Genomic DNA, 15,432 nt, shown 5'->3' on the forward strand with positions numbered 1-15,432 from the left:
ATATTCAAGGCACAAATCGGGCTATAAAATTTGTACTAACTAAACTAATAATATATACTATACTCGATTATGATAATAAATACTAATTTATATTATGAAGTAATCGTTTTATGTTTAGTTTGATTTATATGTCTTTTTTAAGTAAAGAACATTAATGGTGGTTTTCTGTTTTTCAGGAAGCCAACTCTTCGAAGGTAAGCCATCGAAAACTCCATCAAGCTCTCATTCTATCTTAGTAAAAATCAAACGAAACTCCTGCAAACGCCACAATGACATTCCTGCATGTTTTGTAAGTAAATGAAAACATAAATGGGAAATTATAAATAAGTACTTCATAAGGAAAGGAATTTTGTTTAGGAACAAATTTTACAGCTAAATATTCCTTCTCACATGTAGTGCAGGGTCTATAATAATGTATTCCATATAAAATATCTTATAAAAACCCCAATTATTTTAAGGTTTGCTTGTACACTAAAATTAACTTCTAAGATTTAACTTCCTTGCCTTTCCTTGGTATGTATTGAAATACAAATTAACAACATTAAACCCTTTATTAATAATAAAAATATAGTTCAAAGAAACTTCAGCTTTTTTGTACACGATACATACAGCTATGCAGTTATACATTTGCTTTGCATTTAACCATTGTAAAAAAATATAAGAGTAAATGGTATTTTAGAACCCCAATCCAAAGTTGAAAAAATTTTAAATGTAAAATTTTGCTGTATATTATCTCTCAGGTTAAATACCCTATCTGATATTTATACAATTAAATGTTAATATTAAAAAGAATTTTTTTAAACCTAGTGAATCCTACAGTTAACTTATAAATTATAAGTTAATAATGTTAAATTAATTTTGGGTGTAAATCCTTACCAATGAAATCAAATTAGTTGCAATATATTTTAAAAGTCCAGTTTTAACACGATGGTTGGATTAGTTATACTATATATCACGTAATTTTAACAAATTATAAAATTAAAAATTAAAAATATTATGTATAATGTTCACATTTACAGGCCAGAATTAAGAAATTAACTTGTGCCATAATATGTTCAAGACAAACAAGTGGGTAATAAATTATACTCATTAGTATGCAATCGAAACTATGCCCGTGCATGTTAGATTAGCAGAACAAACAAGCTATAAAGTGCAATTTCAACATTGCTATTGGGGATAGTTTTACCAAACGTAACAATTTGTATTATTAGAGTCAAAATTTGCACGTGTGTTGTTTTATTGATATGTGGCGTTTGCATGGAGTCGTTTTCTCGTCTATGTTCAGTTTTGATTAGCAGTTATTTTATGTGATGTTTAATAACTTCATATAACCGAAATCACCTTTATTTCTACTCTTTGTTTACACTAAGGTTAAATAAAATGTTAGATAGGCCGAAATAAAACGTTATGATAAAATTAAAATCATCTCTAATTTTCTGCTGTCATGTATATAAACGATGTTGCCTACGATGTCTAATATCTAAATAAGTTGATGCTAAATATCGTCTTCTGATATTCTTAATATGCAATATTCTTGGATTTGCCAACATCAATAAACAGCAGTGAAATTATGATAATACATTTGGTGTTTAGTAAATTTGTGAAATTCGTAGCCATTGAAGACGACTTCCCTGAATGCATAAAATAACAAATATCTTTTATCACTCCATGTGAAATTAGAATGATTTAAGTATGAACTTTAGCCAACTTTTTATTAATCAGGACTATATATAAATTGCCGAAGATTAAAACGTGAATTCTATACAATATGACATAACTTACAGACTCAGGAATCGACATGTTATTATCAATGAATACATATTAACGTAAATGTATTGCTGAAGGAAATATTAGATTTTTAATTTAATTTTAAAAAGTGACATGTTTTTAAACACAAATAATGAAATGTATAAATATTAAATTTTTCGTAAATAAAAAACATGTCAATCCCTGAAACTATAACGCACATAAATGTTGTAAAATTCTACTTCTTTGTAATACACAAAATATGAGGAATAAAATCTGATAAATACGTCCTTCGCCGGGAAATGAATCTATAAATATAGCTCCCTCATATGAATAAATTCTAGAAAGATTTACCACCATTCATTTAAGGGGTATAAGATGAAAAATATTTTGTTTTGAATCAAGAGCCACCTCTTTATTGTTCAAGTTAGATAACCACACCATATACATATATATGTAGATTAATAGGATTGAATGTATGGATTGTCTGAAATTGAAATGTTTTGTTGCTTTTAAAATATACAAGTAGATAAATAACGCCACACACATTGCACTGTGCGACGTTGCAGAAGAAAACAATAACGCTATACCTCAATAAAAGTAAATATTGTAGTAATTCCGGGGGTGGATGCTGATCTAATTTATTTCCACTGTAAACAAGATAGCAGTGCGACTGGCTCGTGCAGTTGCATGGAAGGGGAACATTTCCATGCGAGAGGGTTGAGGATAATTGTACCCCTTTGTCCGCAATAACCACCGGAATCCTGACAAGTTACGGCATCTGGTAGTGACGTACCGGGACCGGGCTGCTGAGCCCGATATTGCCCCATCTGGGTCCGAGCACGGTTAATCGAGAGTCCGGATAATGCTTCCACGCGTTGGCTTTTGTTTACCGGCAATTTTCTTTATTACTGGTTTTACAATATTTAACAAGGCTATTAACACGTCAAATACATTTTATTATTAAACTACACACTAAATTTTATGGGCTAATATTGAAATGTTTGGCATTAAAATAATATATTTACTATTTTTTTACATAATAAAGTAATAAAATTAGCATTTTGTTGTATTTAAATTATTTTTTCTAATTTATTACAGTTCATATTTAAACAAATTCATTCACAAACAGTTATTTTTTTAAGGAAGTCAATAAATTACGTATGTTTTTGTTTAATCCTAGGATAGGGAATAAGTCAATGAGCCTCGGGCGGCTATAAAGTCAGTGAGCAGGTGCACGAGACACATTTCTAATTAAGCCGCTCCAGCCACATCTCCTTAATCTGGCGAGTTAGCGGATTCCTGTATGCAATCGAACCCGTGGTGGAGGAGAGGGAAGGTGAATTGATGACGGGGGTCTCTGACAGCCGGGTGGTCGGTCGTGTGGGAGGGTGAGCAGGAGATCCGATCCAAGGGTCCGAACAAATGACGAGCCATCATTGTATTACACGGCACGGGCGGCCATCGCATTAAATCAGAAGGGTGGTCAGGGGGTTGCTGATAGTGCAAAATTAATTGTAACCCATTACTCGGATTACCGGAGAGCCGCTTGGGTCCGTTCTGGGACCGGTTATGATCCTGGTACTCCGTACAAGTGTAATCAGTGACATTATGTTTTGGTGTGCACACAGTGTCATTTACTTTAATGTGGACCCGGCCCTCTGACTGGAGCTTACCGTTACGTTTCCATCGTTGTAATGACTGGCGGACTTTTAAGTCTCTTTTAAACAAATAATTATTTTAATAATATCTAAATATGGTGTAAATTAGACAGAGTTATCACTCATATACTTAAATTTAAGCAGACAAATCTCTATACTTTGCGTTTTGACTAACATAGTAGTATGTGAAAACCTGCATTCAAAGAGTCTACAATATGAATATTAATATGGAAAAATCATAAGGAAGGATTAATTTGTGACTTAATAAATATATCGAAGAGTCATTTTCTCAATAATGCCACAAGCCCACTTCGTATAAAACGTTGCTGCTCCCTTTATTTTCTTTAATGTGGACTCATGACGTAAAAACACCCATTTGTTTCAATAATGAAATGTTCATTACAAAATGTGATGTAAACTTTTAATTGACCCCATATACTTGAACTTTTAAAACCATTATGTTAACTAACATGTCTCATGCTGAAATACTGACTGATCCAAATTCTTACTAAAACCAGGTTCTAGATTTTCGACTACAAGGTTAGGCATAACAGCGCTTGATCACCCGCAGACAGTTTAAATAGATTAATTTTCCATATAAACAGCATTATTTCCATAGAACTACAGCAAAACGTACGGAACAAGGTCTAGATTTAGAGCACATAATACTAGCAAAAGAGCCAAAAGGGGGTACAATAAAAGTGTAATAATTGGTACATTGCATCTGCCGTAATTTTTGTTCGTATGAGATGATATTTACGTCACACTTTGCCAACTCATTGATTACATACGAGGGAAAGGGAATATGGCAATGCTACTTTTTCTGGCTGTTTAAATGATATTTGTGAGGGACAAGAACAAGGTAATGTCATTTCTACCGAACGTTTTGATGACAGTTTTGAGGGAGAGAACATGACGAAGTCAATCTTGCCAGTTGATTGATGATATTCGTGAGAGGCAGACCATGGCAATGCCATTAATTCCGCATGTTTCGATGGCATTTGTGAGGAAGAGTACATATTGATGTCACCCATACCGGTTGTTTTTCTGTTACAAAAGCTTCGCCTACCAAAAACAGTGATAGTTGACTACATTGTACGCTATTAAATATTGGGCTCTTTTTCGAATTAGCGTAAACTGGGTGTATAACAGATCTATCAACCCACTGAAACGCGTGAGTTATTCTGTTCCCTTTATTCTCAATGCAAAACCTCCAAAGAGTTGACTACTTTAGGCTTTGTATCGTTATTTATGTCACGTTACTCGCTCGGAAGAGGTCATGTTCACTCGACTGCGTGCAGTGACATTAGCGGATGCCGTATTCCGTCTGTCGTTTAAGCAATAATGAACGAATAAAGTTTTACGTCCAAATAAATTACGTTTATTACATACTATAGGGTGATATGTATTGGATGACACTATGAGTTTTAATATTTAAAGTTGGTCACAAAATCCGAGCGTACGTTATATCTACATCTCTTTGATGGAAAACTGGAATAGATTATTAAGGATACAAGCTTCCAGTATCTGTAAGATAATCGGTTGAATCGAATAAATGAAACCTACAGGACATAGTATCACTAATCTAACGTGAAGCCATGCCTCCGGCACACGTTACGTTGTACCACCTCGACTTCGCTGGTCGGCATGCAAGTCGTGCCCGGTCCCCCACGAAGTCAAGGGGACTCTGGTGCATACCCAACACCTTCCGGGCCCCCTCGAGTCGAGGTCAAACCGTACGTCTCCTCCCCTCACACCGTACCTTACCGGTCCAGATGTATGTCACCATTCTATTCTGGCGATCGTGTTTGTTTAGAGTAATACTTCCAGCTAATACAATAGTGAAATATATACTGTCATTCATGTCTTACAAGCTTTCACTCACTTTTTAATCTTTTTAAATATTTACTTCGGTAAATCTAGTATAAAATTTCATAGGTCATCCCTATAGTTAAATCATGTTAATAATTTTTTGTTTTTGTTATTTTGAAAGCTTCTTTGGTGGATACAAAAATGTACAAATCTTCAAAAGCCACATCATATAATTATTACCATGATTAATTGCTGTGGCTCAAAATGTGTACTATAATATTATTGATAAAATTATTAATTTAAATATACTAATTTCATAAGCTTTACATCACTTAATTAATACAATTTATTTACTATCAACTCTCTGGATGTGAAATTTAAAATTTGACAGTCAATAGGGTTGTGGACATTTACAATCGTTATACTTCAACCTGTCAAATTAGCCATAGTCAATAATGAATTTAAAACGAGGGATTTTGGATGGCTTGTAAAAGTTTCTACAAATTCAGCACTATATGTCGAATACCTACATACAAGGAAGACAAAACAAATTTCTTACCCTACTGAGAGCTTCAATAATGAGATCCATCCTAAAACGCATTATTGCCTGATGCCACAACACCTGAATGAAGTTTCTTGCAAACTTTAAAGCCTGCAGATAATCGTTATCAGGATATCTTGTAACAACATAGATTCTAATTTTTGTTCATTCATTTATGTACCATAGCAGTGTTTAAATAATAAATGTTCCGATGAGATAAGAAGGGTGCTACAATGCATGAATGAAATGATATCAGATCATCATTTTTTTTTTTTTTTTTTTTTTTTTGCTGTATGCGTAATGCACATTGTTCATGTACACTATGATTTGTTAAAATCTCATATGGTTGTGTTCAGCTTGTTAAAATTTGTTTTATTCTATTTCGTCGTTGCCATCGTGATTATCCATAAGACCAATTAAAATATATTTACTAACGCTTAGCCAAATACCATGGAGTGACATGCACCAACATCGAACTCATTGTTGCTAATATATAAAGCGTCATGTAAAATTTAATATCTTTAATTTAGTTCATTTTCAATATGTCGTGTGGAGTGGCAAACTAATAGAAGACAAACAGAAATGAAATATGTTCAGCCCCTCGAGTTATAGGCTTCACTAACACTCAACCAAAAAGAGATTTGAAGTCTTGAAATTGATGCATAACTGAGTTATTCCATGATTTAGAAAAGAAATACTTTAAAATCACTGTCTGATTTGGCAGCCCAGTGAATATAAACATGAATAAGCCTAAATATAAATCAAATATCTAATCAGATATAACTTTGAACAGAATATAATTATGTGTTTAAACTTAGATTTGGATGCATAGTCGGAACACATAAGAGATGTAATAGCCTATATATAATTCTCGAACGAAAGGTAAAAAACACTATTTAATTAATAAATGTTCCTTATGTTTTTAAACGATTTCGATTGATTTTGTTTTTAGTGTCTCACAACATTATACGCGTGTTTTAATTAATCCTTGTTTTAATTGTTAATCCGTGTTTTAATTGACATAGTAACTAATTCGTTAAACACTGCATGTATACGAACCCGTTTTACGATATTCCTAATGATATTGTGGTTAAGATATTAATGGTAATAATACACTTTTTAGACTGTTACCTGGATCCTGCATATTGTTAGTTCACAATGAAAGCTCCTATAGTTTCTCGTTGTTAGGATCGAGTTCATTTTTTGTGCCCAGGGGGTTTCTCTTTCTCACTGTCTGTGTTCTGGAAGTCGTAATAAAGGCATTTTATTGCTTTTCCGGACATGCCTTGTCCGTCTATTGTGAATCACCGACAAAAACCACCCCTTTGGGAAAGTTGATCGGAGCTCAACGCTCGGCGACCGACTCCAGCTTGTCAGTTCTGCCCGGTCGGGGGTGCGAAAGGGTGCGAGATGTTATCGGTTCTTCCACTAAGTGCAGTGATCTTTAGTTTACAACTACTCGATAGTTTAAGTCGATCTTATAACTAATCGATTTAGGAAAGGATGTTGAGCCATTTTGTAGAACTAGAATCTGCAGATCTTCTAATACATGTATGTTTTAATATAGCTGTTCATTAAAAGAGGTACTTATACACAAAAAGTGTCATAATAATATTTGTATAAATAATCATTGCTTAATTCATAGTCATTATTATAACATCAGCAATGCGGTTCTTTTTAAACATTGCTTTACAACATTACGTCGAAGACAACTATTTCAATAGATATTCCTTTCGGTACAATAACCACACATAACTTGAGGTGTTTTAACTAGAGTTTAAAAAGTACAATTTTGATTAACCCATTCGACTTAATGTAATTCTGTTTTATATGTTCATGTCTTAAAAAACTATTAATATAAAAATATCTAAGCGTGTTTGTGACAAGTTTTTAAAATGTGAACTTTAAATAAAAAAGTAGTGTTTTTTATCAAGGAATGAAGGAAACTAATATGATGGTTTGTACATTCAATGGCTTTTATACATAATACAAACATATTTTGTAGTTACAATAATTTTCATTTGTTTTGTATTTGAGATTGGATGTTAAGGGTGTTCCGAGATTCCTGCGTACGCAAAGCTCACGTACTCCACTAACAGCCACTAAACGTAACGGACAGAAACAATTTGTGCGCCAATATTTCCTAACATATGAAAATCCCGGGCTCTGCGTCTGGGGGCGGATAAGTTACGACATTTAATCTTCCTCAGGGTATCATGCCTTTAGCTGCAGGAGCCCAATAAATAACATCCGAATATCACGGCTTATTTTTGTTCTCCAAACATTTTTGCAATTTTCAATCCCCGTGGGCCCCGCCCCTCTCAAAAGCGGCCACTCGTATATAACGTTGTTGTACGGTTAAAAAAAATTTTCACAACGACAATCCCCGCCTCTCTTATTTGCTTACCAAATCCGAGTGGGCCCTCGAACCCTAATGGTAAATTACAGCCCCGCAACGCTCCTTCTTCCTTCATCAAAATGTAATTTGAGCTCCTCGGCTCTAATTTATTACGGACCGTTTCAGTTCCATTTTAATACACGAAAGATGCATCAAATGAAGTGGGGAGGGATTGGGGAGAGGGTGTGCATAAACCATTTGAATTACTCTACGGCTGGGGAAATAAAATTTTCTTCTATGATTAAAAAATATTTAAGAGTTAGGCTACTTAGAATTTAGATTAGATTAGATAATTTCTCCCTCAAGAAATACTCAATCTGTATTTGTATTCCTGAAATATAATCAAATGTGTAGATTAAAACTTTGATAATATTGAAGTTACCTCTAAATCACTAATGACCATCATGATACCGATCTTTAAATAAACGCTTTGTTTTATACCTCAAACATTTCATGTAAACAATTAAACTTTACTTTTTGGTTCAGGAAATTACGGTGTAACCAGTTGAAGAGTGGTTCCCAGACCACACACTCGTTCAGTGATATGTTCAGTGTACACGTCAGGAGGCCATAACTCTAGCGTGTGTTTTAGTTCGGAGTTTGTGTGTTTTTACTCCGGTTATCGGAAATAAACACGTGTGCTGGCACATGTATCTGTCGCCGCTTCCTAACTGTTTGTTTTAATTGGGTTTATATCTCTTTGCGTTGACACGGTGTGGTTGAAAACATAGTTAAAACGGCGTGTTACTGTTTTAAAGTCTGATTGAGTATCAAATTTCTTTGATGAGTTTTTGTTGTGGATATTAGTTAAGTGATACGAAATTGTCTTAGTAGACTAGTTAATATTATTACGTATCTCACAACAAGTGTGTATTCTAATCAAGTTAAAAAATCTTAGTTCCGTTATATTTAAGGCACACGTAACAAATAATAAAAGCAATATACATTATTTAACATAATAAATGCTTATCTCTAACAAGGAATCTATACTTGTGAAATAAATGTATGACACCAAATATTACTTTTGAAAGATTACAGTAGCAACTGTGGGATTAATAAAAAGTTTTAATTTGTAATACTTCTTAGTCAGTCTATCAACTTTCTAAAATATAATTTATAATGATGCTAGATTGATCTATTCAGAAAATAATTTATTTTACAATACAATTCACATCTATCGAAAAGTTTCAATCATTAACAGTCCAACAGGGCCTTTTGAAATTCGAGTGTTTGCTCGCTCTTCGTGCGAAAACTCTTGATGAAAACTAGGTACGTTGGTTATTCCTGGTTCAAGAAGGGACTCTGCAATCAATTCATTTTGTGATGAATACTTGTATCAGTTTTGAAACAAGATGTTTAAACTATTACGTACAAAAATACAGAAAGAGCATTTGTAGACACGTGATATGTGGTTTTCAAAAGTACCCAATTGATATCAAACGTTCATTGTTTAATTAATTGTTTATTTTCATAACGTTATTCAAAGTTATGAAATTCAATGACCAAAATACTAATATAAATTCATACCGTGCTAAAAGAAATTAAAACATTATCATCTGCAGGTCACTAGAATCTGCATTATGATCTTGCGGGAGTTGGGAAGTACATAACTGACGTTTAATTCGGAATAACTGGCAGCCAATTCAAAACCGCAGGTAAATAGACCAGGAAGGAGGACGGTTCGGAGCTAGGTGGGCAATGGCGGCCGGGGCCACGATCTGAGGGCAAAGCACTGACCGTCGAGCTCGACATAATTGGCACTCTGCAGATTATCATCTGAAACGGCCGCTCAAACAAAACGGCTTATTCTTTAACGGGGAAATGGCCGCGTAAAACGGCTATCTCCATCTTGATCGGTCATCTTTACGTGGTACGTGAGTGCCCGCGGAATTGCCCAGGATACCTCCCCGGTTAGTTTGGTTTAGTTAAACAAACATAACGCAGCTTTCTATAGTACAATGGGTCTTGACCGCTGAGGCAGTGAACTCGGTGACTTTTACTGGCACCTGGGTAATATACGAGCTGAAAGCAACAAAAAATTATGTTATCATATTTTAAATCTTCTAATAAAAGTTTTCTTACAAAATTAAAATGTTTTAATAGGATGGTTAAATCGGGAACCAACAATTTAGTGGAATCAAATTATACTTCCAACACTGTCTGCTCCACCCGTTCTATTATTTATTTATTTATTACCCACGATACTCCAACACATTCACAAACAATTAGCATCAAAATGTATGCTAAAAATATTTTGTGATGAACAAGAAAACCTAAATTGTAATCAATTTAAGCTTGAGAAACATGCAAAATAAAAATTACAGAACGAAATAGTGAATTAAAAAAACAATAAAAAATATAGAAATAACAGCAATACAATTTAAAAACTTTAGAGATTACAATAAGAATGTAGGCTATGTATTAAAATCAATAACAATAATAGCACACATATATCAGTAAGTAGGGATAAAAATAGAAAATGAAGTTAGTAACAAAAACAGAGATCCAAGAACAAGTATAAAAGCATAATATTAACTAAGAGAAAAGGCATAACAGAAAACATAAGACCAGAAATAACAGTGACTATCTTTTAAACTTCTCTTTTAGAATAGCACACTGTAGGCTAATAAATACATTTTACTTATTCAATATTCGGAAATTTCAAAACACTGGCAGTAGATTTTTATATCTCTGAATGTGCCCATGTAGATAGTAATTAAGGATTAGAAAAGGTTATACCTTGTATTTATCATCCATAGCTATTCTTTCCTTGTTGAAGGCACCGAAAACATTGTTAAACATATCAATACTTTATTACAACAAGGAACCTATACGTTCTTCATGTATTTATAAAATAAAAAAACAAACATTACGTATAGTCTCAGCAAAAATGTTTCATTATTTTATTGAATAATTTTTAGAATTATCACAGATATTTAAATGTTGGAAACATGGCTTGGATTTGAAGTTTACTTATCATCATTCTACATTTTAACATTTTATCAAAATAAACATTCGGGATATAAAAAGATTGAGTTACTTAGTAACAAAACTCACGTCAGTGCATATACCTTTCTTAAATATAATGTATAATGATGGTATTTTGATATATATTCTTAACATTACTTTGTTTAAAAGAATTTCACATCAATCGACGAGTTTTAACTATCAAGGCAAGGTCTTTTTAAAATAATGCTGTTGCCCGTCCATATTTGCGATAACTCTGGAGAGAAATGTCCACTTGGTACACAAGTTTCTCTTACTCCAAAAAACAACTTTTTCCAGTCCTTCAATAATCGAATTGATCAGTTTGTTACTTGTAAAACTCGATTTAGGTGACTAGGTAGATAACTGTACTAATTGTTAATTTAGATTTCTCTTTAGCTTACTAATAGTTTATATTTGAACCATAAAACGTAAAATAAATGATTTATTTCATTAAGTAGTTCGTTTCCCGATTCCCCCAAAAGAAACTCTAAATGAAAGAGCAATAGGAACGGTCACAGACACACGACCTGCTAAGCCTTTCATTTCACGCAGCATTGCTCCGAGCCATGTCACAACAAACTAATACACTTCTGAATTACCGACGTTAACACAGCAGTTTGCGGTCCGTGTTTTGGGCCGCCTATCGGCAATTTTCCAGTCTATGGCCACACATCCGGGCAACGCCCCCGTCGGTGGACATGCAGCGCATCCGTCACCCGGCCGCGCACTTCAATCACTTTATTTTCTACGATGGAAAATAAAAAAAAAAAAAAAAAAAAAATACCCTCACATTCTACCCGTGTTCATAGGTAAAGTACAATAAGAGGCAGGCTAGGGATTTATTGTACACAATAGAACTATGAGTTTCCTATATATTCATACAGGAACTAACTTAATATTTCATTGAGTAATAATATAAACATCCTTTACCATAAATTAAAAGTTACTTTGCAATTCGAACTTAGTTCTCCGAAAGTGTTTTGCAGAAAGAAAATCTCGTTCAAGCAATTAAATGATATACATACAAATTTTATACTCAGCATTTTTCTTAAAAGCGGCTTCTCTTTCGTTAATGTCTAAACATAGTGCTACATTCTCTACATCGTACGGAAGTTAAATTAAAAAGCCATTGTATTCTTATAAACTGTATTTAAACGAGGTTCTCTAAACAATTTATATCATAGGGAACACCAAACACTTGCATATAGTAGTTGAAACGGTTGCGAGTGGTCTAAGGCGTCGGTCTTTGAATCTGAGTTGGAGATATTGAAGGTTCAAGTCCTGTCTTTCACTTTGTATCAGTATCGTATATAATCTTATTTTATTTCATAAAATCATTGCACAGTCAGCGGCCCATGAGGACGAGAACAATAAGCCTAAAAAAGGGATTGGACTCTTTTTTCTATAAAAAAGGAATTAATTAACTACCAAGACGCCACGTAATATAGCATTCTCCCTAACGAGACGTGTGATTCTAAGTTACGTTCTGTTAGTTTCATGATATAGAGATTTTTCATTTAAACGTGTAATTTAGGGTTTTAAGCAATGCAGATCGTCTCGTCGCCTATGTAGATTGATTTGTAGTGCGTTCAGGCGTGTTCACCCTTAGTTTGGTGGGGATGGGGGTGCTGACAGGGAAGTGTACCCATATCGAAGAAAAAGCTCCTTCGAGTCCCATCTCCGAAATTATTTTACGTCGCCGAGTTCTGAAGCGTCTTGCCGGGTAGGTGCGGTCACATATGTTTGAACGCGCGTTATAGCCCTTCGCTCAGCTACCTCGTGATCGAGTGATATGACGCCTCTGTGTGAGCTACTACGTGTGCGAGAGGGATCTTCACGGAATTCATGTGTAATAGCAATCAAAGTGTAGATTTATAAAGACATTTCAAGTAAACTAAAATAACAGTCTCGAAATACTAAGGTTTTGAAAAAGTAAAATCGAAACGCGAAGTAAATTAAAATAAGAGCGCGCAATTGTTTATTTTCCACAAAGTTATATGAAAGTTAGATGTTCTTATACTCTACACCTAGCTTCAATACTTTACATAACCATATATAAACTTTGTTACACAATCTACATTACATACTCGAAAAAAAATAATACATGTAAAAATATTATTCATGGGATTTTTTTAGTGTAAATTACTATATGAGGCAAAAGGATTTAATGGCTTTTATGTAAGATAGCAGTGCGCCTTCAATTAGGGTTTGTGTATTAGCTAATTATTAATGCAAACTGAATGAAACAAAATGCATTTTCAGCATAATTTTAACGTGCGACAATACGTCTTTGTTTCATTTATAAATCTTTGCATGAATATTATTCCATCAAAGGTTCGTTTTGCTACTTACTTTGTAGAACTATCTAAATAATTATATGTAATTCAAAATGTGAGAACTTTTCCAAATTATAATTAGACTTTATCTAATATTACACTATTTGTATACGCATGCCTAACATGTCTCGCATGAATTACTAATTAGGTGATTTTAAAAATATTCCTGTTTTTTTGGAATTTATAGGCCTTTGATATTAGCTGAAATTCTGTGCAATACACAACATATTTCAATCAGTAGCATAAAATACACTACCATTTGGTTTAAAACTTTTTCAGTGCTATAACAAACTTTTGTAATCGTTCCTCACTATTTTTATTATTACAGAGGATAAAACTTCCAGTACTTTGTTTTGTAAATCCATACCAGCGACTAAATAACTGGGATAAGAATAGGAAGAGTCTTTTTAAGACGAACTCTCTACAATTATTGTGAATTGACAACCTACGAAACAAGATTCTTGAGGGCTGCATATGTGACATATAAGGAATAGCAAAACTAAAGCAATAAGTTAAAAGGTAAATTTATAACTCCGGATTAAATAGTTTGACATATTTAGATAGTCGTAAGGTAACATAAAATGTCCTTACATGGTACACGTGTTGTTGAAGTCGTATAAAAGTTACAGTATCTACGAATAGTTACAAGATATAAATTAGAGATGCAGGTCTATCCTATATAAAAACGAGGAAAACCTGGGCACAATGAGCATTGTACATTGAACTGGACAATACCAATCATATACCCCATCGCTGCTATAGGTTCCCATACCCCCACCTACGACCTCGGAACCAACGGCAGGGCCCAGACATCGGTTAAAATGATTGATGACGGCATAAAATCCGAGGAGCCGACTCTGCGTGTAAAGGAATGTCGACTTCCGCGGAGAAATCCTTAGGCGCTAAATTACCAATGCAAATAACTTGCCAGATATAACCAAGATATAGGGATTTGACATTTCCTTAAATTATTCTTATGAATCAAGTCCACCTTGAGTGTTTTTTTGTTAAAAGTTTTGGTAGGGTTTCATAGAACACTTTTATTTGTTGTTCAATTATAAAAGAGGAGCTTTAGATATGAACGCGAGTTCTGAGTTAATTACCAATTACATCATTGTTTGAAGAAATTATAGAAATTTTCATAAGATCCTCATATTTTAAGGAAAGAATGTAATTCACTCATAACAAATACGATTTTAATCAATGCGATATATGTATTTTTACAGCATTTTCAATAGAAGAAATTATTTATTTTTAGTAATGTAAGCAAACCAATTTCATAATTATTTCAGGTAACATACTTCTTCTATCAATACCATTTGGTAGTGTTTTTAGAAGCATCCAGTTTCAAGAACCCGTAGATAGGTGTTGGCACTAACAATAATGCTATTTTGAACAAAAGTAAATGACATCAGTAACATAATTTTCGAATACATATAGTTAGCATAACACTATACTACGTATTGACTATAAAACGTGAATTTAAATAAGTTCTAAACGCTACTACAGATCTTTATAAAAGAGTATTTCAAATTATTTTTGTGATGTTTGTTACAGATCCTTGAAAACATACAGAATTTGTGGTTTATCTGTGTATATTATTATTTTTACTCTTGAGTGTAGAGACTATACAAAATTGTTAAAATACTAACCCCATCTTATAAACCAAAAATTTAATTAAAGGAAACATTTAAACATTGCCGTTTACAAAAAGGTTTGTAGTGTTCTATACAACACGACAGCAGTTTGAAAAGGAAAAACTCTACTTTATTTTCATTGCCTATTACATAAATCAATTAGTGAAGAATAAACAATACCGAACACAAATTTTAAAATTTGGGAAACAGTTAATTTGTTAATATACATATTTTACTCTTTTATTATGGTAATCGTTCCCTAAAATGTTTTTTTAAATTTTACTATTGTGATTATGATATTTAACGTGGCTGT

The 15,432-nt window shown here is 33.3% G+C and overlaps 1 protein-coding gene across 3 annotated transcripts in view; it reads left to right on the plus strand.

Moving 5' to 3' along the window:
• Positions 1 to 15,432, plus strand: part of LOC124369803 (homeobox protein abdominal-A homolog) — an 83,413-nt gene that overhangs the window by 43,868 nt on the left and 24,113 nt on the right. For 2 of the 3 annotated variants that reach the window (XM_046827909.1, XM_046827910.1), the window contains exon 3: positions 177 to 194. In XM_046827909.1, the coding sequence (XP_046683865.1) occupies positions 177 to 194 (18 nt within the window). Of the gene's footprint in view, positions 1 to 176; positions 290 to 15,432 lie in introns of all 3 variants that reach the window. The other variant, XM_046827911.1, reaches the window with a different exon arrangement.

This window comes from Homalodisca vitripennis, chromosome X, assembly GCF_021130785.1.
Source record: "Homalodisca vitripennis isolate AUS2020 chromosome X, UT_GWSS_2.1, whole genome shotgun sequence".
In the NCBI taxonomy this organism is placed as follows: Eukaryota; Metazoa; Arthropoda; class Insecta; order Hemiptera; family Cicadellidae; genus Homalodisca; species Homalodisca vitripennis.